Here is a 27001-nt window from a genome sequence, read left to right as displayed (position 1 = left end):
ATCTGATCCCAATGATGCTGGACGACATGAGGGCTTCCCTCCCCTCCCCACTTCCTTGTGATTTATGGACTAACCATTCCAGTTTGACACTTAATAAATAAGTAAAGCTGCTAGGTGCAGAAATTTAACCCTAGATTGGGAGGGAAACATGGACAGAATGGGCTGAGAGAGCAGAAGTGTTTCAGGCAGACATGAGGAAGAATTCTTTATAAGACAATGTAGAGCGCCTCAAGTAGAGAATAGGAGTTGAATGTCTCAAGTGGAGAGGCCACCTGTTCCTGACCCACAGCAGGATCCAGGGGCCAATCTGCTGATGACTCTAATCTCTGCTGCCATCTCCATCTCTCCCTCATAGTAGCTCTGCTACTCCATGATCTTCCTACTTCAGGGTCAAAGGTCAGGGACTCTTGGGTGGATAGTCCCCAGCCTGAGGGAAGAAGACTGGGTGGATGGTTGCTAGAGGATCCTTTGGTCTTGTCTCGTCTTTTCCTTTTTTTTCTTTCCTCTTTTCTTTCTTTTCATGATGGAAAGCATACATATGCACGATAGAGAGACATGCCTCTTACAAGGTCTCATCCAGACATGCCCCTTCCCCAGTCCTCTAGCTCCTTAGGGTTCGAATACCCACACACGTGCCCAGCATGTTTTCAGGCTGATCCAGGGATCTGAACCCACCGTCAGCCATATGGCTTCCAGCCTTGCAGGGCACTCTCATTACTACGGAGCCACAATGGCTGAGTCAGATCTTTCAGTCTTTGACTGTCAATTCTTCCACCAAAGGAAGAACTACATAATGGCCAAGCCTGACCTGAAGGAAATGTATTCTTGCTCACCCGCTGTTCATCGCCAGCCCCGTCAGCGTGCAAAGACAGCAATGGAGTGCACACCGCCACTCTCTAGTCAGCCTGCACGAAAGGCTAAGTTCATCTCCACTGACCATTTCTTCTTTCTAGAAACATAGCAGGTTGGTCTCCTTCCCTATGGCTCTGACTTGAAGCTTGTAAGTTCTTTTTTCTAGTAATTGCAGAGGCTGTCTCTACTGCAGAACCTTTTCTCTCCTGCCTGGTCTTCCCTCTGAATGCTCGGGTTGTCTGGTTCTAAAAAAGCTGCTGCCTTCTTGCTGGCAGAACACAGAGAGCAGCCCCTTACTCTCCTGGGCAAAACCCAGACACCATCCCATGCTCCTTCTGCTTCCTCCCTCCTCCCAGCAGGTGCTAGATGCAGTGTGGAGTTGGAGTTGACTCTCCCTACTCGCTCTCTGAAGGCCTTCTTACAGGAAATTCTGCTGAGCTCTGCCATTTCCTCAGCCCCACCCTCTCCTTTTCTAGCTTCTTCTCCTCCCCACCCTAGGTCATTCTTGTTTCAATAATGTCAGACATGGTTTATCATCATCCATACTTGAACCAAAGTTCTCATAGATGGCAAAGGGCACAATGATGATATGGTACCCGCGAATGTGGAGGAAGGGAGAGTCCAGGCCCAGAGGGCTGCTGGGGCCAGGATCCATGCACACCTACTGCCTGCTCTCTAGAAAGGATTTCATCTCGCTCATCTTTTCCAAACCCTGTTGGACACGTTGAGAGGGAGAAGCCAAAATTCTGCTTTCAGGAGAAAGCAAACTGGAAATGTTCAATAGAACCTGCATCTTTCTCTTTATTATCTCTGTTTGCTTTTTAATTTAATTTATTATTTTTAAAAACTTGACCAGAAGGAGAGAGGGAGCAGGAAAATGAGAAAACAGCTGCCATGTCCAGGACTGGAACTGCGGTTGGCCATGCGGGAGTCTAGCATCTCAACTACCACACCACCTGCTGGCCTGTTATCTCTGTTGTTAAAGTACCAGAGATGAGTCCCTTCTAACAACAGGCAACAGAACCAGAGATGGGAGGACTGTAGGGCTCCAGTGCTCGGGAGAAGCTGAGAGAAGACTCGGAACCAGCCTGTAACCTTGAGTACCCAGCACACAACGAGGGAAGCCCTAACAATTCCATCTACATCCAGAGATGAGCCAGGGTCTCAGCTGCAGTGTCTTGTTCTGCACTGCTGTGCTGGGTAGGCTGTGGGCAGTGACATCCCTAGGAAAGCTTTATCTACCCTTCTCTTTAGAAATTAAAACATATAGGGCCAGCTGGACTCCCACATGGCTGACTATGGTTTGAGTCCCAGACCCAGAAGCTTGAAACTCACACCAGGCATGTGTGTATGCCCAAAATCACAAGAAGAAAATGGAGAAGGGATTGCGATGTGGCCATTCCCCATGGGGTGATTTCTCATTTTCTCTCTGTCTCTCCAACAAGCGCATGTACCCTCTCTTAAAAAGAAAGAAAGAAAGAAAGAAAAATATACAAAACCAGTGTGTATGATCATGCCACTCTCATGCTGTCATTCTGCCTCATCTCTGGAGAGAAGAGAGGCGTGACATCTAAGGCCACAGTTCTCCACCTCTGTCAGATACCATGGCTCCTCTCAGCACATACACAGACGTGATGTCTTTTTTTTAGAGAGATTTTTTCCTATAGGGATTGTGCACTTGCCAGAGAGACAGAGAGAGAGAAAGAGAGAAATCACCCCGCAGGGAGAGATGACCATGCCACAATCCCTTCTCCTCTATTCTCCTCTTTGGATTTTGGGCATGCGCGCACATGCACCTGCTGTGAGTTTCAAGCCACTGGGTCCGGGACTTGAACTGCGGTTGACTATGTGGGAGTCCAGTGACATAACCCTTATGCTACCTGCTGGCTCCCAGACATGATATCTTACACATAATTCCAGAGGGTACAAAAATCCCTCTGGATTCTAGAGTAAGAATCCCAGAATGAGGGCATAGGGAACAACAAAGAACCAGGGGAAAAAAACAATTTCTCCTCTGAGTGCATGTGAGCCACATGTCACCCAGCATAAAACTAGCTGAGCATGGCTGCCCTAGAAAACAAGGCAGCAAAGGAAAATGACCCAGGGGCTTCTTTTTTCTCTTCAGATTATCAGAGTCAAAGCTGCAAGACCTTTCCCCTACACAGACATGAACTGATTCCTACCTGATTTCTTGAAATGCTTCCGTCCACTGGGTCACTGTATTCGAAGTTATCGGCCTTCTCCACGGTGTAAACTTTGTCACTCACGGAGAACTGTTTCCCCACAAAGGAGCGATCAAACATCATGGCCTCCAGGTCCTTCATCATTTTGTTCGCACCCTCAGCCTCCACCTCCTCATAATCATACCTGGAAGAAGTCGCCAAGTTGAGGCCTGCAGGCTGACTCCGGAGCAGACCAAGGTGTATCAGCACTTTCTGCATCATTTGTTTGGCCCGCCCCCAAAACCATCCAACTTCAGAAGAAGCTGGTAGAAATATGGGCTTGTCAGTCCCTGGAGATGAAACAGGCCAGGGATGAAAGAAAGGGTTTGAAGGATTTCAAGGAAGGGTTAGGAGCTTCTGAATAGGCAGAAAACACCCATCTTGGCTTTTCTACAGACTAAAGTTCTATGAGACTTCAAAGGCTTTTAAAAGATACTATCTGACATTTAATCAGCACATCCTGACGAGGTAGAATCAAAAGCAGTGTTATCTCTCCAGAAGTCTACGGAAACGTGCACATGACTCAGGCGCTTCTCTTCTAAACTGCTGCGGCTTCTTTAGGGGGAATGCTGGGACTGCTCCCAGTTTGTGACCTGCCTGAGCCTGCTGAAATTTTGGCTCAGGAGAGCTCCAGACTCCACAGGAACTTCCTACAGCAAGGCCAAGTTTTCAGTGACCAGACAAAGGAGCCAAGCACTAATTCTTTACCTCAGAACTGCTGTCCTCCTCCCGGGAAGAGTGGATCCTGGCCCAAAGTGTTATGGATTTACCCTGATAGAGGCCTGATGTGGATGCAAAAGGGTCAAGGGGGAAAAAAGTGTATCACAAAAGAAACTCCATGATAATTATTCTTCCTTCAAGAATTGTTCTTAACTGCTTTCTTATGAGGATAAATACTGTTGCAGGTGGCTTTGTATGACCTAGTGGCACACACTCTCTTGGGAGAGTTAATTTTTAGAGGCTCAAGATAGCAGAGTCTATATTTATTTGCAATAGTGAAACAAACACGAGATGTGCAAGATGACACCTCTGAGACATGAGAAATACCGGGGAATTAAAACCAACCGATTCTGGCTCCAGGATTCCATGAATCAAGGACAAAACAGTCCCCTTAATCTTGAAGTCAGTTCTGTCCCCCAGTTAAAATGATAAACAGCAAGAAATTACAACCAGGTGTTTGTGTTTTACACTGTGACCTTTGGGTGTTTGAGGGAAATGTTTTATAAATCCTAGGCACAGAGGGGTGTAATGGAAAGAATCTGAGCTTTGCAATCGGACAGCATGAGCTATGAATCCAACCTCCAGTTATTAATTTTAGAATATAGGCCAGTTGCTCCAACTCTCAGAATCTCAGTTGCCTGATCAATAACTGTTTTTTATTTGTTTTAAGAGAGATTTTTGCTATAGGGTGTGTGTGCTCACCAGAGAGACAGAGAGACAGAAAGTGAGAAATCACCTCCCAGGAAGCACGGCCACGCTGCAACCCCTTCTCCCTTCTTGTCTTGTGATTTTGGGCATGCATGCACACGTGTCTGGCGTGAGTTTTAAACCACTGGGTTCAGGATTTGAACCGTAGCTGACTGCATGCAAGTCCAGCAACGTAACCATCACGCCATCTGCTGGTCCCTGTGATCAATAACTGTTCCGAGGGTGGCATGAGAAAATGCATGCCAAACTGCTCTCGGGACTTCTGTTCAATAACTGGAGGGTAGAATGGAGTCACAGCTCATGATAAATTCAGGTTCTAAGGACTCAATTTATAATACTCGATTGTAGCTGACTGCATGCAAGTCCAACAACGTAACCATCACGCCATCTGCTGGTCCCTGTGATCAATAACTGTTCCGAGGGTGGCATGAGAAAATGCATGCCAAACTGCTCTCGGGACTTCTGTTCAATAACTGGAGGGTAGAATGGAGTCACAGCTCATGATAAATTCAGGTTCTAAGGACTCAATTTATAATACTCGATTAGCAGCTATATTTGATAATTTTAAAAATTTATTCAAAATAGATATTTTTTAATTAAAAACATTTTTATTTGCCAGAGGGTGCATATGCTTGCTGGAGGTTGGGAGGGGGAGAGAAAGAACTCTTCTTCCATGGGAAATGATTATGCTGCAATCCCTTCTATTTCTCTGTCTTTTCAGGTTTTGAGGCATTCACACACATGCACGTGATGTGTTTTTCAAGATGCTGGATCCAGGACTTGAACCCTGCTATTGGCTACATGGGATCCAGCTGCATCAACCACCCTGCCATGCCACGGGCTGACCCTAAAACAGTTTTTATATGACGAGTCGAACTATTTTAAGAATGACCTTTTCACTGAACAACTCTTCCTGATTTTATTCCACTCTTGCTACTGTGTATTTGTTAACTCATTTATCCATCTATTAAAACCATATTTACAACATGTCTACTATGAGTTAGGTGTTTGGGGATACCATGGGCACAAAAATAGACAGGGTCTTATTTTCGTGAAACTTCAGATTCTAGAGAATTCATGACTTCTGAATCACCAGGTGTTTCTGGCTCTTAAAGAGTAGATTCTTAGGGCTAGCAAATGGTGCAGAAGTTACATCACTGGACTCCCACATAGCCAACTGCCGCTTGAGTCCCAGACCCAGTGACTTGAAAACCATGCCGGGTACGTATCGAGTGTGTGCCCAAGATCCCAGGAGAAGAAAGAAATTACTGCATGGCCACCTTCCCTGAGGTATGTGATTTCTCACTTTCCCTCTGTCTCTGTCTCTCTCTCTCTCCAATGAGTGCATGGGCCCTAAGATGAAAACCTATTAAAAAAAAAAAAAGAGTAGATTTTTACCTTGATTTCCAGAGTATTATGTGGTGCCATGTGGCGGCTATTACTTAAGTCTTCCACAGAAGAGTAACTTGGGTAACTGGGAGGAGGAAGACATCAATGAACTTGTCCAAATGTAATAACAGTATTCTGATTAAGGAGTCCAGGTTGTTTAAGGCTGAATTATTCCTTGACTATCTGAAGATCATGTACTACTTTTTAAATTTAATTTAATTTATTTTACATTCATTCACTGAGGAAGATCATGTACTATTAAATCTGGAATATATTTTTAAAATTCTCTAGTCTAACTCACCCATTTTATATGAAAGGCAACCGAGGTCCAGAGAAATTACATTCATACATTTCTTATGCATAAATGATTTATCTAATCTCTCTCTTTTTTTTTTTTTTTTTGAGAGGTTTTCGCTATAGGGCACCTGCGCTCACCAGACAGACAGAGAGAGACAGAGAGACAGAAAGTGAGAAATCACCCCCCAGGGAGGATGGCCACGCCGCAATCCCTTCTCCTCCATTCTCCTCTCGGGATCTTGGGCATGCACGCACACGCGCCTGGCTTCAGTTTTAAGCTACCGGGTCCGGGACTAGAACCGTGGTCGATTACATGGGAGTCCAGCGACATAGCCATTACGATAACTGCTGGTCCCTCTAATATCTCTTTTTTTATGTTCTCTTTTCATGATTAGAATACTGGGTTCTAGATACTTTTTATTTTTTGAATTTGCTAGAGAGCATGTGTGCTCAGTGGAGAGAGACAGGGAAAGAAAAGTGAGAAAGCACTCTCCTGTGGGGAATGATCACACTCCAATCCCTTCTCCATTTTTCCTTTCGGGATTTCAGGTGCCCAGTGTGTTTTTCAAGACACCAAGTCTGGGACTTGAATTGTGCAGTTGGCCATGTGGGATTGAGCCACCTTCACCGTCCCACCAGCTGGCCCCCTAGAAAAATAGTTTTTAAAGGTTGTTTTTTTTTATTATTATTTATTGGGAGAAAAGCAAATTGGAATTAGTGAAAACCACTACTAGTTTTGCCTTTTTTTTTTTTTTTTTATTTTTTTTTTTTATTATTTATTGGGAGAAAAGCAAACTGGAATTAGTGAAAAAGACTACTAGTTTTGCTTTTTTTTTTTTTTTTTAAAAAGCTTTTTAAAAATAGGAGTAAGCATGGTTAAAAAAATAATAATTCTGTGTTCTTGGGCATTTTGTTCACTGCTGAATCCTAAGTAACTGGCAGAAAAAGATAGGTATGCAGTAAATATTCATTGAATCAATGAATGAAGTATTAATAAGTACACAATCTTTGGGGATCTATTTTAATAAGTCAGGAAAGTTGATTTAAACTAACAGTAATTATTTCCATAATTTAAGAAAAAAAATTTCCATACTTTTAGTGCCCTAAAACATTTTTAGACTCATGCTTTATTTAATTCTCTCAATGACTGGACTGTTATTCTCATTTCTAGGTGAGAAAACTGAGTACAGAGAGAGGCTAAATGACTTCTCATTAGTAAGGGGCACAAATAAGACTCAATCCATTCTTTAGAATCCAAATTTAATGTTGTTATCATGGCCAGCTAATGGGTACACTCAAGATACTTAACAAAGCATTTATTCTTTTCAATACGTGAACTAAATTTCTTAAGCCTCATTCTTTGTGGGCTCACATAAAAGTTGACATCCTCCTGACCCTGACTGAATTACTTTCAAATCCTTAGTTTGGGCCACTTTCCACGGCACAGTGTTAATGTACTGCTCATGGGAAGCCAACCCCGCATGGCAACTCTGGTTCCAGTTCTCAGCCTGGTCAGCCTGAAATACACTAGATATGAATGTGAGTGCCTGGGATCCAATGGGCTACAGGAAGAAAAGGACGGTGTGACCAGACCCTGTGGAGGGTGGTCATTTCTCTCTTTCTCTCTCACATGTGTCTATGTACATCCTATCATCAGTAAAGGGATAAACACTTTTGAAAAAAAATCCCTGATTGGTTGAAACTGAATGAACTGGAGTTTTATTATCGCTTCAGACTCGAAAGACTTTGTACGCATGAGAATTCTCTCTGCCCACTTCCCCACCCTACCTCATAGCCCAGCCAGGCTGTGGCGTACCTGGTGAAGAAATTTCGACCATACTTTTGCCAGTGATCTTTGAGGATGTCCTCCACGCTCTGTTTGCGGGTGGCTAGAATGGAGAGCCAGGCGAGGACAGCCCACAAACCGTCTTTTTCTCGGATGTGGTCAGAACCTGGTGGTTGGAAGAGCAAGATGCTGTGAGAACTGTGATTTCTCCAAAATACCCCAGAAGAAGCTCACAGTAAGCATGCAGATCGCCAACTATAACCATCATAAAGCTTCGCCGAGGACTTCAGTATGTGGAGGGAATCACCTATTGAACAAAGCAAGGCATGTAGAAAGGTTAATGCTTCCCAAGGTAACGTAGAAATTTAAGGCAGGTGCCAATAAAAACGCCAGTGAAATACTTTGGTGAAACTTCACATAGCAACTATAAGACACAAATGTAAGAGGAAAAAAGAAAATAAATTTTAAATAAACAAACAGAAGAACAGGACCATCATAAACTTTAGAAAATTAAGAGTGTGGGTTCAGACAGTGGTCTGGTGATTAAGGCAGCTGGATCCCACATGGCCAACTGTATGGTTTAAGTCGTGGATCCGATGGCTTGAAAAATCTCAGAAGGAGAAATGGAGGAGAAGGGATTGCAGCATGACCATCCCTGATAGGGGGATGCTTTCTCACTTTCCTTCTCTCTCTTACAAATAAATAAAATAAAAAAGTAGTTTAGAAGTTTAATGAAATCTTTAAAGAAAAGATTTAGAAAGAGATCCAATCCTAATGAGGCTGGAGTATAGGATCAAAGTGTCACTCTAAGGTTATGGGAAAAGAATGTATTCCCTTTTTTTCCTTCTTTTTTTAAAGATGTTTTTGCCTTAGGGCACATATACTCGCTGGGGATAGAGAAAGACAGAGAGAGCGAGAGGGAGAGATGGCCACATTGCAATCCCGTCTCCTCCATTCTCCTGAGATCGTGGGCATGGATGCACATATGCCCAGTGTGATTTTTAAGCCACTGGGTTTGGAAGTCAAACCACACTGGCAGCCATGTGGGATCGGTGGTCTGGTGATTAAGGCAGCTGGATCCCACATGGCCAACTGTATGGTTTAAGTCGTGGATCCGATGGCTTGAAAAATCTCAGAAGGAGAAATGGAGGAGAAGGGATTGCAGCATGACCATCCCTGATAGGGGGATGCTTTCTCACTTTCCTTCTCTCTCTTACAAATAAATAAAATAAAAAAGTAGTTTAGAAGTTTAATGAAATCTTTAAAGAAAAGATTTAGAAAGAGATCCAATCCTAATGAGGCTGGAGTATAGGATCAAAGTGTCACTCTAAGGTTATGGGAAAAGAATGTATTCCCTTTTTTTCCTTCTTTTTTAAAAGATGTTTTTGCCTTAGGGCACATACACTCGCTGGGGAGAGAGAAAGACAGAGAGAGCGAGAGGGAGAGATGGCCACATTGCAATCCCGTCTCCTCCATTCTCCTGAGATCATGGGCATGGATGCACATATGCCCAGTGTGATTTTTAAGCCACTGAATCCAGGACTTGAACTGTGTCAACCATGTGAGAGTCCAGCAATGTAATAATTACGCCATATATTGGCTTCAAGAATGGATTATTTTAAATGGTGTTCAGATAATTTCCTAAACAGTTTGGGAGAAAAAAATGTCACATTCATTCCCTTACAAACACCATATAAAAAAGAATTCTAGATGAATTAAAAATTCCAAAGTAGGGAGCTCACAGGTGGCATGGTGGTTAAGGCACTGGATTCCCACACAGCTGACAGTGGTTCCAGTCCTGGACTGGCAGCTTGCTTTCTCACTTTCCTTCTTTTTCTCTCTCTCTAATCAAATTAAAATAAATTATTAAACAAACAAAAATAAATAATTCTTTAAAAAATTTCAAAAGTAGATGGGGCCAGATGATGGTGCAGAGGTAACATAACAGGACTCACATGGGAAGGCCTCAGGTTCATGTCCCATGGCCTCCCTGTACATGCCTGGCACATGTGTGTGCCCATGATCTAGGTTGGCCGAGGTTAGGGGTAGGTCACAGCATGAAGACTCTATGAGGTGTGGCTGTCTCTCTCTGTCTCCCCTTTCTCCCACATTTGAAAAAATACATAAGTAAGCTTTTAAACAATTGAAAAAATTTAAATACTATAAGACATATATAAATATTTCTTTAAATCTTGGAAGTGTCAAATACATGTAAATTCAGTATTCATAAAGAAAAAGATCGATATATTTGTCTATGTATGAGCATTCTTTTTTAAATTTTCCAGATGGTGCATGAATTTATCAAAGAGAAAAAAAGCATCCCAATGGGTCATTGTCAGGCCACAATACTTTTCCTTCCATTTCTTCAACCCATCAAGATTTTGAGTGTGCCTACACGTGCGCTCAGTGTGTTTTTCAAGCCACCAGGGTAGTATTCAAACCACGGTCAGCCACTGTGTGATCCACCTACTTTAACCACTGCACTACGGGGCTGGCCCAGAAATGAACATTTCTATATGGCAAAAATAATTAGAGATAAAATTAAAAGGCACCAACACATTTTTAAAAATCAGCACATTTACAATGTTAAGGTAGATGTTTAATACACTCAATAGAGAAAAGATTCTTACGGAAAAATAAGAAAAAGCAAAACCTCATTTAAAAAAATAGGCCAACAATATAAATAGGCAATTCACCAAAAAGCATAAATATGAAAGTACTTCAAAAAGTTCATGGAAAATGAAATTACGGTACAAGTTTATGTGGGTGCAAGATAATTTTTTTTAATCTATGCACAGTTTTTCACATTTCTATGAACTTTTTGAAGACTCCTTGTATGTACAAGTAACCAATTAACACAATAAAAATCTGGCTTTTTTTTTTTCTTTTGAGAGGTTCTTATTATAGGGCTCACGCGCTCACCAGAAAGACAGAGAGAGACAGAGAGACAGAAAGCGAGAAATCACCCCCTGGGGGAATGGCCACACCACAAATGTATGTATATAAAAAACCTGGATGCTGGACTAGCAGATGGCATAATGGTTGCATCACTGGACATCCATGTAGTTAACTGTATCGCTAGACATCCATGTAGTTGACTGCAGTTCAAGTCCCAGATCCAGTGGCTTGAAACCAATGGCAAGCATGTGTGTGTGTGTGTGTGTGTGTGTGTGTGCGCGCGTGTGTGTGTGCATACCCAAAATCCTGAGAGGAGAATGGAGGACTGTGGTGTGGCCCTCCCCGACCCTGTCTCCCCCACTGTGGATGATTTCTCCCTTTCTGTCTCTCCGTTGTGGTGTGGCCCTCCCCCACCGTGGATGATTTCTCCCTTTCTGTCTCTCCGTATCTCTGTCTTTCCAAGCACATGTACCCTATAGCAAAAATCTCTCTTTACAAAAAGAAAAAGAAAGAAATCTTGGCAAAACTAGAAATAGTAGGCAGTATTTTTAGTGTTGTACATAACAAATTTTATAAATATTTATCTAATTTTATTATCTATAGACTTTGATTTGCCTTTATTGCTATTTTAAGAAAAAAAAGTGAACTCTCTGCCACTTATGGTTTTGCTAATGATGATATGTTTTGGCAACAGTTCATCCTGAGAAGCAAGCTTCTGGGAGCGTTCCAGTGTATTAGGAATTCATGGCAGCAGAATACGGCTTGAAATTGTTTGTCTGTGCTCCACTGGGTTATTTCTTCCTCTTTTCTTTATTTAAAAAATTGTTTTTCTTTTTTTTTCCTAAATTTTTCCTTTTCTCTTTTTCCTTGGCTAGAGCAAACACCTAGGAGCCGGTGTTCCTTTGTGCTTTTTATGCTTCAAGTAAAAAAACTTAGTTTTTCTTTTCTTTTATGTGGAAATGAAAATAAAATCTAAAAATCTTGCCTAACACTGACCAAGTGACTTGGAAATAGTGAAACCACACAGCATTATTATAAACAAAATAGCAGAAACCAAAAAAAAAAAAAATCTGCCTCGGGGTAACATAAACAAATATTCTATTCCAATTGCACGATCCTCCATCTCTTTAGATATTCTGATTAATTTCACTAATCACGCTGCATCAATCAAAACTCGAGGTAATTTAATTAATAATCAGGAAGGCTGTGTACATTTCATTTCCTTCCATGTTCTAATGAATAACGACATACTGCTATGAAAAAAGGCAATAGTGCATGTATGTGTTTCTAAAGTTATTATTATTGCAGGCATGGCTCAGTAGGGAATGCTTGATACTTAAGAATCAGTAGTTAAGAGGCTGGACTCCTACATAGCCAACTGTAGTTTGAGTCCTGGACCTGGCAGCTTGCTTTCCCTCTCTCATCATATTAAATAATAATAATAATAAATATAATTAAATACAAAATTCTTTAAAAAATAAAGAAGATTCAGAAAACCTGAATTTGAGACTCTGATACTTATAAGTTGTTTGAATTTGGACAAGTCACTTAACTTTTCTGAGCCTTAGTTTCATTGACTATGAAATGAGGATAATATTCATCTTTATCACATAATTATGAGAAATTACTGAAAGAAAGCACGAGATACTTTATAAACTGTTAAATACTATCTAAATGCAAGATAGCTCTATGAATAAGAAGAAAATTTTGTAAATGGTATGGAAAATAAATGTTTTCTACGGACTTTATTAAGCTTTCAAAAATAATGTTCTTTATACAAGGGATTTCAAAAGTTTGTGGAAAATGGAATTAAAGTTTAAGTTTATTTTGGTGCCAAAAAGGAAAGGAAATCCATGCACAGTTTGTTGATAATATGCATTTTCCATAAACTTTTTGAAGAACCCTTTCTTCAGATAAGAAAATGGAAGAACATAATCCAATATGCTCTTTCCTCTGGGCAGTAGAAATACAGTGTTTTTGTTTTCTTTCCTTATTTTCCCATAAAAAAGAAAAAAAAAAAACAACCATGAATTACTTGTATCATTAGCTTTACTTGGTTAAAAGTAAAAGAAGCCAAGCTTGTTTAAGTGTGAGTAAGGAGCAAACACTACTAACAAGAGCTGCTCGTCCCGGCAGACATGAAGGCAGTGGTGGGCTTTGTACTGGGTCTCTTTGGACTTGGTCCAGTTCAGAGACCAACTGAGCAGGTGGCAATTGTGCCCTTTCAGCATCTTCAAACACCTGTCACTACTTTGGCCTCATCAGCACCTTGTGGTAAGTACAAACTCGACTCAGTCAGGGCACACTCTGGGTCTCAGCCAAGAAAAATGTCAGCCCTTGCTGAGAGCCAGAAGCTAACGGTGTAAGGATTTGGTTACATTTGCCAGAATGGGCATCTCAGGAGCCGCCCGGCCTCTGCCCCTCCCAGGTGACAGCTCTGAGGATGGGATGTGGCAGCTGAAATACAGCTACACGGAGTTCTCGGAAATTAGTGCTGTCTTTTTGCCTGTCTCCCTTCCTTTCTTTCTCTGTCCATTATCTCTTTCCTCCAGCCCCACAAAAATGCTGTTCTCTGCCTGGACGTTTCCACCCCATGCACACCGTGGACTGGCTAGCATCTCCTGCACTTACCTTCACCTCCACCCTCATCCAGGACGCCTTCCTTGTCTCCCTCTGTTCTCTCTCATTCCCTGTGACCACACCCCACCCTAGGTAATGACTTGGACCCCCAGCTGGTGCCTGGACACAGCTAGTTTTCAATAAAGCTTTGCCCAGGAAATGCCAGACCCCAGCTCTCTGGCCAGGTGGCCCAGCAGACACACTCAGCGTGTAGTGACCTCTTTGCCCTCCCCTATACAAATGACTTCACCCAGAAAGGAAGGAGAGCTTCTCAGGAAGCCTCTTTCAGATCACGCCAACCCCCTGGGGTTGTCTCCAGAAACTTCCAGACTTCCCATGTAGTAATGAATCCCACACTGCCCAATGACGGCCCTCAGCACTGCGTCTCCTTTCCACAAGGTGCCTTTGGAGGAAGTCCCTGAAGGACAGGAACTTAACACAAACTTCACTTTACACCCAACCAACATGCAGCAGTGCCAGTACCTGCCAAACACATGAGAAAATACCAAGATGAGTAAGACATGGCCCTGCCCTCACAGCTGAGCCCAGACATAAAGGTGAGGGAGACGGACGTGCAGGGAACAGTTAGAATGAGTTAGTTATAATTAGGGGAGAAGCCTCGCTGCACTGCGGTGGGCTGTCTGCATCTCTCTAGACATGGGCTCTGCAACCTTTCCCTGAGGGCCTTATCTGCAAGTGCACGGACTCAAGAGCTATGCAAATGAGAATAAGCAGAGAATCTGACAGCAAATCGGATTCCCTGCACGACAGAACCACGTGAGGCACTCGGATATCCGCTCCCGGGGTACCCTATATACATCACCTCCCATCACTCTGCACACTGTAATGACCTCACCACGGTCTGATGGCCTTCCCCAGAAGTAAACACATGGAGCCCTCTGTGGGGAAGTTTTACATACCATTTGTCCTCAGAGCTTAACTCTGTACCTGGGATGCGACCAAAGGTCAATAAACATTTGAAGAATGAATTGATGCAAAGACGTTCTGGCCCTCCTCGACTGAGCTCTGTTCCTGTGTCTAGGTCAAGGGATTTGGTTGATAATCGAAGAGCTTAAAGACAGATGTCTTGTGGTGGGTCATGGTGTTACAGGGTATATATTTTCAATAGATATTACACAACCAACACTAGAATAATGTAATTCTTTTTGTAAAAACAGAATTATGTATGGGGCCGGCAGGTGGCATGGTGATTAAGGGCACTTGACTTGCATATGGCTGACCATGGTTTGAGTCTCAGACCCCGTGGCTTGCTTTCTCACTTTCTCTCTCTCTCTCTCTCTGACTCTGTCCCTCTCTGGTCAAATTAAAATAAAGTTAAATAAAATAATTCTTAAAAAAATAATTATTTATGGGGACCAGCAGTTGGTGTAATGGTTATGTCGCTGGACTCCCATGTAGTCGACTGCAGTTCAAGTCCCAGACCCAGTGGTTTAAACTCACACGGGGCGCGTGTGCGTGCGTGCCCAAGATCCCAAGAGGAGAATGAAGGAGAAGGGATTGCAGCATGGCCATCCCCACAGAGGGTGATTTCTCACTTTCTGTCTCTCTGTCTCTCTCTTTCTGGCAAGTACATGCGCCCTATAGCAAAAACCTCTCCCCCCGCAAATTAATAATAATTATTATTTATGTAAGTGTATTTATTATTATTATTATTTAAATTTGCTGTAGGACACATGCACTCACCAGAAAGAGAAAGAGAGAGGGAAAATGAAAAAGCAAGCCACCAGACCTAGGACTTGAGCCAAGGCTGGCTACATGAGAGTTTAACACCCTAACCACTATGTCACCTGCTGGTCTCAAACGATGTAATTCTATCCATACAAAAAGTACACAATAGGTAAATGCCAGAAAGCAACAGACACACCACAGTACAATAATATAAATCCAGTGTAATAATTTTTAGTTATTCTGAATACTACTATGGGCACCCAGTAAAGCACAAATTTATAAATGAAATATTCAGCCTTGTATGACTAACTAGGGAAACAGACAAACTAGACAGGGGATTCCCAAAACTCACAGACTAAGGAAGGGGATTCCCTGCTCTGGAGAGCTGTTCGAAAGTCCAAGAAGTTTCTAAACAGGTAGGTCATTAAATGAGAGGTGGTTGTGCAAACATGAAGGACTTTTCACAAGAAATTAAAATGAGGGAACCAGCAGTTAGCGTAATGGCTATGTTGCTGGACTCCCATGTAGTTGACAGCGGTTCGCGTCCCGGACCTGGTGGCTTCAAACTCACATTGGGTATGTGTGCGTGCGTGCCCAAGCTCCCAAGAGGAGCATGGAGGAGAAGGGATTGCGGCGTGACCATCCCCCCTTGGGGGTGATTTCTCGCTTTCTGTCTCTATGTCTCTCTCTCTCTGTCTGGAGCATGCATACGCCCTATAGTGAAAATCTCTCAAAAGAAAAAAAGAAAAAGAAATTAAAATGAGAAGAAATTTGTTGGGACCAGCAGGTGGTGTGGTAGTTAAGGGCACTGGACTCCCACATGCCCAACCACAGTTTGAGTCCCGGACCTGGGGCTTCCTTTCTCACTTTCCCTCTCTCTCTCTCTCTCACTCTGTCCCTCTCTGGTCAAATTAAAATAGATAGATAGATAGATAGAGTTAAATAAAATAATTCTTTCTAAAAAAATTAATTGTAATGTATTAATGCTGTATGTTTCTTTTTTTTCTTTGCCAGGAGACATGAACGCTTGCCAAAGCCAGTGAGAGACAGAAAACGAGAAAGCACGCCTTTTTGGGGAAAGTCACACCACAATCCCCTTTCCTCCTTCTCGCTCTTCTTGGGATTTTGGGCACACACTCGCACACACACTTACCATGTTTTTCATGCCCCCAGGTCAGGGACTTGAACTGTGTGGTCACTCAGGAAAGATCCAATTGCTTTAACCACCAAGCCACAGGCAGGCTCTAATGATGTATTTCTCAAAGTAATCACATCTATATGAGGCATTATTACTAGAACCTTCTAAAGATAAAACAGGGGAGAGCCCAGCAGATGGTATAACGGTTATGTTGCTGGACTCCCACATGGTCAACAGTGGTTTGAGTCTTGGACCTGATGGCTTGAAACTCACGCCAGGCACGTGTGCATACATGTGTGCTCAATATACTGGGAGAAAAAAGGATCGCGGTGTGGCCATGCCCCCTGGGGTGGTGATTTCTCACTTTCCCTCTCACATGGTCTCTGTCTCTCTTCAGCAAGCGCACATACCCTAAAGCAAAGAAAAACCTCTATGAAAAAAAGAAAAAGATAATACAGGAGGGAAATATTGTTAACATCTAGACTGGACCAGATCATTATTTACTGGCCCAGCTCTAAGTGATGCCAAGTTCATCATCTACCTGGTTTCTATCCCTCTTTCCGAAGTCCCTCATTTTCCTGAGGAAGGGTTTCAGAGACAGTGACGTTCTATGTGTTGACTTCACTTTCAATATTCCAACAAGCTCAAGGTGGGACAGATCTGACACTGCCCTCTGCCATTGTGTGTAAGGACGTCCATCATCCTCCTCAGTAAGGAGAGAAAAAACAGCTTTGCAGCTTTGCACTGAGATCAACCAAAACAACAGGTTCCTTCTGTCTAGTTCTGGTCCCCATTTCTGACTCCCTAACAAAAACCACATTTACCCCTGGCGTTTGTAATGCTGATGTCTGAGGAACTGTCTGGCTGGTGTGGTCATGATAAGCCTGTGGGCGAGGCACTGCTTCTCACCGTGAGCAGACTCATGTACACGTGGCAGCGTTGGCACTACTCTGGGCTTCCGTAAATGCAGTGATCGTTTTGCTTGGTGAACCAGTTCTTCTGAAGTCTGACTCCTTTGCCCCTCCTTACCAGTACACTTGTTTTCTTTCGTATAAGCTCATTTCTTCCCACTAAGACCTTGGGGTCCCCAACCCTGGACTGAGGAATGGGAGTGGTACTGAGTTCTCTCAAGAGTTTCAGAATGCTGTGAAGAGGAGAGGAGCAGATTCTCCTCCGAGGCAGGTGCTGAAGCAGAAAAGCACTGACTGGTCACTTGTAATTCCAGCGTCATACAGGAAGTTGCATCATGTGACCTTTAAACTTCTTTCCTTTTCCTTTCCAGCAGCAGAATTCTGTTTGTCTAAATGGAAGAAGCCAACTGAATAGTGGGTTCACTCATTTGACAAGCATTTATGGAGCTCCTAGTCCATGGTGGGCTCAATGGAGAACTATGGGAATACCACAGAGTACTAATAAGACAGATAAGACTTTTGTCCTCATGGAACTTGCGGTCTCCTGGAGCCAACAAAGGTTAAGCAAATTATCATTTATATATAAATGTGTATATATATATATATATATATACATATACACACACACACACACACACACACACACACACATATATGTATATATTAGTTTTTATATGTACTTGCGAGAGAGAGAGAGAGAGTTTTTGGAAAGTGAGAAATCACCCCTCCTCCCCCAGAGCGACGGCAATGCCATAATCCCTTCTCCTCCACTCTCCTCTCAGGATTTTGGGCATGCATGCACATATGCTCAATGTGATTTTCAAGCTTCCAGGTGAGGAATTAGAACTGAAGAGTTGGCCATGTGGGATCTAGCACCTTAACCTTCATGCCACCAGCTGGCCCAGTCAAGAACAATTATTTTTCTAGAGAGAGATTTTTGCTATAGGACATGTGTGCTCTCCAGAGAGAGAGAGAGAAAGCAAGAAATCACTCCCCAGGGGAGGTGGCCACTTGACAATCCCTTCTCCTCTATTCTCCTCTTGGGATTTTGGGCATGCATGCACACATGCCTGGTGAGAGTTTTAAGATGTCAGGTCCAGGACTCGAACCACAGTCAGCCATGTGGGAGTCCAGCATTGCAACCATTATGCCATCTGCTAGTCCCAATCATGAATAATTTAAAATCACAGTTGCAACAAGCACAACAAAAAGAAGTACATGGTACTATGAAAGCCAATGACCAGAAAATCTGACCTACTTTGGAAATTCAAGGAGGTTTAACTGAGAAATTGCCACTGCTTTTGTCTAGAAAAAAGCAGAAAGCATCCTGCACTTAATTAAGTCATAGAATTCAAATACTTCCAAGCTCATAGAGTCAACTGATGTCCACCTCAGGAAACTTGGGAAAAGTACCAGTGCAAACATTCTCAGTGAGGGGCACAGTAGGTAGGAATTAACTCCTCTATAAATAAGGGGATCAGAAGTTCAGTTAAATAAATTTATTATATTATTATAAATTTATAAACAAGGTGTACTTGTTCATAATGGTAGCAACCCATGGTTATGCAGTCAAATTTTTAAAATGTTTATCTCAGAAATATTACACAACTTCTTTTTCAACAAGAAAACAAGCGTATGGATTATGCTCATGATGTGTTCTCTGCTGGAGCATAAAAGATATAAAGGAGAAGTAAGACCATGGTTGGCACTAGATATTTGTTGAATGGGTTAATAAATAACAACCAACTATAGCAAGGAAGAATCCAAAGTCTAAAACTTGGGTTCATGGACATTAATTGTACAAATATAACATAATTGTATAAATATAAATATAAGACAAGTGCCTTGTCTTAGCAAATTCTCCTGGGTAAAAATTCTAAGGATTAATTATTCACAACCTTGTGTGAGCAAAACAGTATTATGGAACTGAAGTGAAAGTTATCAAGAAAAGCACAGGATTGGCCCTGTAGTACAGTAGGTTAGTCCTGTGTGTAGGGAGCAAAATCCCACATGGCTGATCATGGTTCAAATCCCAGCCTTGTTGGCTTGAAAAGCATGCCTGGTGTGAGTGCATGCCCCAAATCCTGATGGAATGAAGAAATGGAAGAAATGGATTATGGCACGACCATACTCCAGTGGACAGGAGGGTGTGTTCTCTCTCTCTTTCTCTCTCAATGGAAAGTGTACATGGCTTCTGACAGTCAAAAAAGAAAAGCACAGCGCCAGGATCACTAGAAATAATCATCCTACTGCACTCTTCACTTGCTGGGCCAACTCCGGAAGATCTGGGCATAGTTCTGGGCATGACCTTCCAAGACGGTCACTGGTGAACACAGAAGCATCTAGAAGTCATGCTGCTGGCTCTATAAACAATATGAAATAATGAGCAGTTACAGAAACTAAAGATGGATAGCCTGGAGAAGAAGGCACCTGAGAACTGCTTCTAGTATTTGGAGACTCTGCTGTGTAAAAGAGGAACAGCTTGTAATGTCCTGTGTGCAGAGTTGCTCCCGGTTGACACCAGGGACCCCTGTTGGTTCTAGGGCTCAGACCTTTCTTACTCAATGCTTCTCACATGGGTCTGTGAAACAAACTGTAACTGAATGTTTTATATAATATATTACATACCTATATGTGTATATGTACACATGCATATACAATATGTAATAATATATACATACATAATCGCCAGTAATATTACATGTGCATATATACATATATAACATGTGTCTATACTACATGTGTGTGTGTGTATATATATATATATATATATATAAATTCATACATTATTTCTATACATATTATAGTGGTATTTAATGTCATTTAAAATATTTTTAGGGGCCAGCAGGTGGTATGGTGGCTAGGGTGTTGAACTTCCAAATAGCTGATTGTACTTCGAGTCCCAAACCTGGCACCTTGCTTTCTCACTTTCCTTCTCTCTCTATGGTCAAATTAAAAGATAATAATGGTAGGGAACCAGCAGTTAGCGTAATGGCTATGTCACTGGACTCCCACATAGTCGACCGCAGTTCGCGTCCCAGACCCAGTGGCTTAAAACTCACGCCAGGTGCGTGTGCGTGCGTGCCCAAGATCCTGAGAGGAGAATGGAGGAGAAGGGATTGCGGCGTGGCCATCCCCCCTGGGGAGTGATTTCTCGCTTTCTGTCTCTATTTCTCTCTCTTTCTGTCTGGCAAGCGCAAGTGCCCTATAGCGAAAATCTCTCCCCAAAAAAATAAAAAATAAAAAAAGATAATAATGGTAAATAAAATTAAATAAATAATTCTATAAAAATAAAATGTTTATATAGTAATATACTAAATAGCATATATATTTTATATATATTGGGTAAACAATGTTTAATCTCATTTTCCATGAAACAATATATAATTTTAAATTGTTTTGTGGCGAAATGGGATTCAATTATGAGTTCATTTTGGTGAAAAAAAAATTAAAAGTATGCAGTTTCTTCATATTATGTATTTTCCATGAACTTTTTAAAGACTTTATATATATACAGTGGTTAAGTATGTTTGTGCAAAACTGTATTAAGAGAATTCCTTATAGTCGAATGTTTTGGAATCTTTAAACGCTAGTATCATTGTGAATACACAAGACAGAGAGATACACTCCAAGTTTCCAGGTCTTGTTGACCACAGAACCCATTCACACACTCTAAGAAACTTCCTTCTTAAAAAAAAAAAAAAAAAAGAAAGAAATTTTAAAAAAAGATAAAAAGAGAGACCAGCAGATGGCATAATAGTTATGCCACTAGACTCCACATAGTCTACTGTGGTTGGAGTCCCAGATCTGGCAGCTTAAAACTCACACCAGGTGTGTGTGTGCGTGCATGCCCAAAATCCCGAGAGGAGAATGGAGGAGGAGGGATTGTAGGATGGCCATTCTCCCCCCAGGGAGGGAGGTGATTTCTCATTTTCTGTCTCTCTGTCTCCTCTGTCTCTCCAGCTAGTGCATGTGCCCTATAGCAAAAATCCTTCTCAAAAAAAAGAAAGAAAGAAAAGAAAAGAAAAAAAAAGAAAAGAAAGAAAGAAACTTCACTCTAGACTTTTTTTCTTTTCCCTAGGCTTAGCACTCATGCAGGAAACCAAGGTTTAGACATGGTGCCTGCCTTCAAACAAATCTTCATCCATAAAGAAAAGTGACTGGTACCAAGCCTGGACCAAAAAGCACTGGGGGGAATTTCATGGCAGTATAAAATTCACATTTTATGAAATAGGAAAGGACTAAGAAGTGGCTTTATGATCTCTGGTTAACAATCTAGAATTTTAGAAAGTTATCTAGCCTTCTCTGTGGACATTGTTCAATCCAAGACCTTCCAATTCTACCAAGTCGACTCATTGCCAAAGAGTATTGCCACTCTCTCAAGGATATTAAATTGCTTAGAACTTTATAAATAGGTGCCTCAAATTTACCAGCTTACTTGTTTAATGCCAGAGGAGATGAGAGAGAGAGAGAGAGAAAGAGAGAGAGAAGGCACTCAACAGGGCCTGCTCAAGCAGCACTCCCTTTTCCTCTCATCTCATCAGGATCCTGGGCAGTGCACACATGCCCAGTGTGTTGCCACCAGGGCTAGGATTCAAACTGTGGTCAGCCATGTGGGATCTGGCTTTCTCTACACAGCATTTAACCACTGCATCATGGGGCCGCCCATCAGCTTACCTTACCCACCTTACCTGTAGACTTGTTGGAAAGAAATCATTATTCTGTTCCATTTAAAGTGGTATGAATTGCAATGCAATTGCAATCTGATCAAATGCTTGGTTTTGATCTTTTCTTTGCTAAAAAGTGGTAGCAGAGTACTGAAGGACCAAGGCAACCAGTTCCATTACTTCCAATTAGTGGATAGAAAGGAGAGGAGATGCAGTAGGTACTTTACAATCTGGTTGTGGCCCAGCACAGGAAAAAAGCCATACTCCTGATGGATGTGTAGAAAAGAGATTGACATGGGTAGGATGGGGTAGTAGGGAAGGTCATGAAGGAGGCTGGAGTTCAGGTCACTATTTGGACAGGTAGAGAGAAAGAAGAGCATAGAAAGTGGGGGTTTAAGGGTGTTGTCACCCCCCCCCAGGGCATACTGCGTCCCACTCTTCCACTGTTCTACAATGTACACACATACCCTCATGCACAAGGACATATTGTCAATGTCTTGATCACTTAGCAACTTAGTTTCACCCTATTCGTCTTCCTTCATTGAACCTTGACAAATCATAACTTGTTGTTGTGAATACTTGGGCCTATGAAAGAGAAAGATTTAGTGCTGTACTGAAATCTCCTCTTAAATAAAAAAGAAAAACTGACTCGCTCCACCATATTTCTTCCTAGAAATAAAAACATTTATAAAGGTTTCCTTGACTACTGAGGGAAGGAAAATATGTTTATCATTCTGTTTAATCCCTGTGGACTGAATGATCACGCTACCGAGGAGGCCCCCAAACTTCCTGTCTCAGTTGATGTGATCCTCTGGAAGTAAAATTAGCCCTCCTGGCTGACTGTGCTCGTTGCTGCTCAAATGTGTACACTTCATCAGGGGCGTTATAAATAAGTGGAGTCTTGATTTAGGACACATCAGCTACCGTTGCTATTTCAGTGCTATCTTAGCAGTCTAAACTTTCACTGGAAGTAGCCGTTACGAGGGAGAAAATGCTAGCACAGGAGTGCAACTTACCAGTCCCGAAGCTCTCCTCCCCACAAAGGGACAGTTTGCTTGCATCCATCAAATTCCCAAAAAACTTCCAGCCAGTTGGGGTCTCATACAAAGCGATCTTTGTAGCATTAGCCACCCTTCAAAGGCATGAAATCAAAGTTACATCACAGCAGGACTGCTAGCAGAGCCATGTGAGAGATGGAAAAGAACAACCATTATTGTAATCAAGGGTCCCATTTAGCAATGCTCAGAGGTATCCATAATTCTCAGATTGGTGGAAAAGCATAAGAGAAAACTTGTGCACAATGAACTATTGTATGTGGATTCAGAGGAGGGGGAAGAAGAAGAAGAAAAAAGAAATAATTCAGATAATGGAATTTAATATTTTAGAAGCAGCAAGGCAGCAAAATGTGCAGTGTTGTCTTTTTTTTTTATTTTTTGAGAGAGAGATTTTCACTGTAGGGCGCGTGCGCTCGCCAGACAGACAGAGAGAGACATAGAGATAGAAAGCGAGAAATCACCCCCCAGGGGGTAAGGAGGGGGAAGAAGAAGAAGAAAAAAGAAATAATTCAGATAATGGAATTTAATATTTTAGAAGCAGCAAGGCAGCAAAATGTGCAGTGTTGTCTTTTAAGCTATTTAAAGCCATGTGTTTTGGATCTGGAGTGCATCTATACCCATTCTATTAAGAATTTTTAAATGATGGTTGATGCACTTATAATCGTAGAATAATAGGATACTGGGTCTGAGAGGTGGGCATTTTACGGAGAAGGAAACGGCCCAGAATGTTATGTGATCAGACTAAGGACACACTGCTAGATGACCAGTGGCCCAGTATTCAGTTACCCCATGTTCCCTTCATCTCATCAAAAGCCCTTGCAGGGAAAGTGCCCACAGGGGGTCTTCCATTTGCACCGGCTTCATCCACACTGATCAATGTCCCCCTTTTCTCTCCAGCTCATCTTTTACTTCTCCCCATAGATCTTTAGATGATTTAAAACCTTTGAATTACTTTTTTAAAAACTCCTTTCTTGGGACCAGCAGGTAGCGTGGTGGTTAAGGTGCTCCCATATGGTTGACTTTGCAATTTGAGTCTTGGATACTGTGGCTTGAAAAACACACACCAGGTGCATGTGCGTGTGTGTCCAAAATCCTGAGAGGACAATGGAGAAAGAATTGCAGCATGACCATCCCTCCTGAGGGATAATTTCTTTCTCTCTCTCTCTCTCTCTCTCTCTCTCTCCAGCAAGTGCATAAGCCCTATAGCACTACTAAAAAAAAAAAGAAAAAAAAAAATAATTGAATGTAAATTTTTAAACCTATTTGAGCTTTCTGTTTTAGACTTGGGACAAAAGAGTTTTATTGTATTTATGTTTACATGTGTGACCCAATTCTATTAAAAATGAAAATTGCTGGGACCAGTAGATGGCAAAATGGTTATGTCATTGGACTCTCACATAGTTGACCAAAGTTCAAGTCCCACACCCAGCAGCTTGAAACTCACACCGGGCACATGTGCATGTGTACCCAAAATCCCGAGAAGAGAACAGAGGAGAAGGGATCATGGCATAGCCATCATGATTTCTTGTTTGTTTGTTTTTTTCTCTCTGACAAGTGCACACACCCTATAGCAAAAATCTCTCTTAAAAAAATGAAAGAAAATGAAAATTACTTCAAATTGATCTTTCATCCAAACTGTGCACAGTACTAGAAGAAAAGGTTCCTCTAGAATAACATTTTAAGTGCAATGGAAGTGCACTTCCATTTGTTTATTCACATTCATTCATTCATTCATTTTATTCAAATGATGCGTGTGTATGTGTGTGTTTGTGTATGTGTGTTCTGCTATGTGGCAGGCATGCTCTGGTCAGGCAGACCATAGGATGGTGAATAAAGCAGTCCTTTCTCTGCAGAAGTGTACAGTCTCAAAAGATAGCCAACCCAGCAAACAGGTCACCGGATGCTATGGGATAAGTGCCAGAGTGGAGGAGGCGGAAAGTGCGAAGGCAACACAGAAGCGGGTATCTAATCCAGAAAACGCCTCACTCCTCCTTCATTCAAGGAACACTGAGCACAGAAGATGCCTCAGATGTCTACGCTGACAGGGGAGGAAAGGTGTGCCAGGCACAGAGGACGGAGGGCATGGTGAAGACCAGGATGATCTGAGACAGAAGACCAAGAGAACCGAGAGACCTACCGGTCCAAGGCACCACTTGTAGGCATGCTGCGTGCAAAGCCGCGGACCCCGGTTTGCTGGAAATACGGAATGCTGAAGATGTTGGCAGCAATGACAGCCACAGAGTCTGAAGGGTTTACGAAGAACCCATGCTTGCCCAGAATCATGTTTCGATCCTTTGGGAGAAGGATGATTCAAAGGAGGACTTTTTAATCAAACTGCTGAAGAAACCAAGCTATTGAATATGGGTGGTTTATAAAATTTAAAACTACAAAATTGAAAACGATACATTTACTCATACTGGACTTTCAAAACTGGATTTTCATGTTTATGGATTTGTATAGTACCATTGGGTCAAAGAGTTAAAACTGTTTTCAATTAAAGTGTAAGCACAAACTCCTTTTGAGCTGAATACTCTGTTCTCCCTCCAGGGGCCAGCTACCTTTAACCTCCTAGACCTTTCTCAAACTCTGGAACCAATCACCTCTCTCCCAGAGGAGAAGAGAGAATGCAATGAGAAAGGAAATGCTGGCTGTTTACACAGTTTGGTAGGTTTGCCAGGCATCCTTTGAGGAACAAAGGCAGACTTCTTTAGGGACAAGCTTCTAAATCATGGACCCTCCATTGGATATTGAGCCCCACAAAATACGTTGCCACTTGTACTGCTTTCTGGGTGCCTGGTACATAGTTACACTCAAGTAACTGAGAGTACGGACAGAAGAAAACCCCGGCATACTGCATCAGAAAGACGCATTGCAAAATAACATCTACCAGGAACCTCCTTTGGCTTCCCAACATTTATATAAGAAAAACCTTTTTTTAAGGAAATAATGGATTCTCTTTGGGGGAAAATAATAACAATGATGAAATATATTTTCAACTAGGTACACGTGTAGAGTACCTGCCATCTGCAAGATACCAAGGATACGAAACAGACTAAGACAGATCTCTCTCTTCTTTACATGCTACATAGTCCCCAGCATAAATAAAATAGCTTGTTTATTTTTAAAAAATTTAATTGTATTACATTAACAATAAAATGTTAATGCTCTCAATATAGTCTGGAGATAGGCTATAACATTATAGTTACCTCATTTAGCGAATGTGAATAAATGAATGGGTATATTATGAAACCAAAACCTTTTGCAGAGATTAAACTGGTAGCAAGGTGCTTACCGTGGGCAGAAACCTAACTGAAGACGGGTTATCTATTATAGAACTCAACCAGTTCATGAAAGACAAGTCATTGTATCATAACTGGAATTTTATCACCCTGCCACACATAGCGAATGTTACATAAATGTCTGAAACCAAGCTTATGGGTTATATTTCAATGACTCTTCTTTCTGTTCAAGAGGGTCTTCTCATAATTTATTTCTCATGCCAGATATACAGTGTGGGGTCGCTGATACTTACTCCTCAGCTCCTAGGGCTTGCTGGAAGCAGCCTACTTATTTCCGCCCCCTGTAAGATCAGGACTGGCCTGCATCAGAACCCACTTACATACCCTTGTACTTACCCCATCGCCATCAAAGGCAGCTCCGAAATCATGCTCTCCAGATTTCATGGTCTCCACCAGGTCAGCTGCGTAAGTGAGGTTGGGGTCAGGGTGGTGGCCTCCGAAGTCCTCCAGGGGAACACAGTTGACTGCTGAGTTTGCAGGGGCACCGAGTTCTTCACAGAGGATCTTCTTTACATATGGGCCCACAACTACAGAAAGTACAAGATAAAAGTATCAAGAATCAGAAACCAAAACTTCTTAAAGTATGTAAGGATTAGGGGGCAAGTGGGACACATTCTGGGGAGAAGAACAGCATGGGCAGAAATAAGAGTGTGTGCACTGTATTTAGGGGCTAGTGGAGCAAATAGGTCTGACTGACAAAGAGGTGCTATAACAAAAGAAGAATGAGAGAGTAGGTTGGAAAAGGAAGGGC

At 42.1% G+C, this 27001-nt stretch overlaps 1 protein-coding gene across 1 annotated transcript in view; it reads right to left on the bottom strand.

Annotated features, from left to right (window-relative positions):
- Positions 1 to 27001, bottom strand: part of PGM1 (phosphoglucomutase 1) — a gene marked incomplete in the record, with an annotated part of 97177 nt that overhangs the window by 7695 nt on the left and 62481 nt on the right. The window contains 5 exon segments of the mRNA XM_006147532.3: positions 3036 to 3219; positions 8005 to 8140; positions 22913 to 23028; positions 25089 to 25243; positions 26587 to 26777. Coding sequence (XP_006147594.2) covers positions 3036 to 3219; positions 8005 to 8140; positions 22913 to 23028; positions 25089 to 25243; positions 26587 to 26777 — 782 coding nt within the window.

Source organism: Tupaia chinensis, unplaced genomic scaffold (assembly GCF_000334495.1).
Source record: "Tupaia chinensis unplaced genomic scaffold, TupChi_1.0 Scaffold000215_1, whole genome shotgun sequence".
In the NCBI taxonomy this organism is placed as follows: Eukaryota; Metazoa; Chordata; class Mammalia; order Scandentia; family Tupaiidae; genus Tupaia; species Tupaia belangeri.
This window is presented reverse-complemented; position numbering and strand designations above follow the sequence as displayed.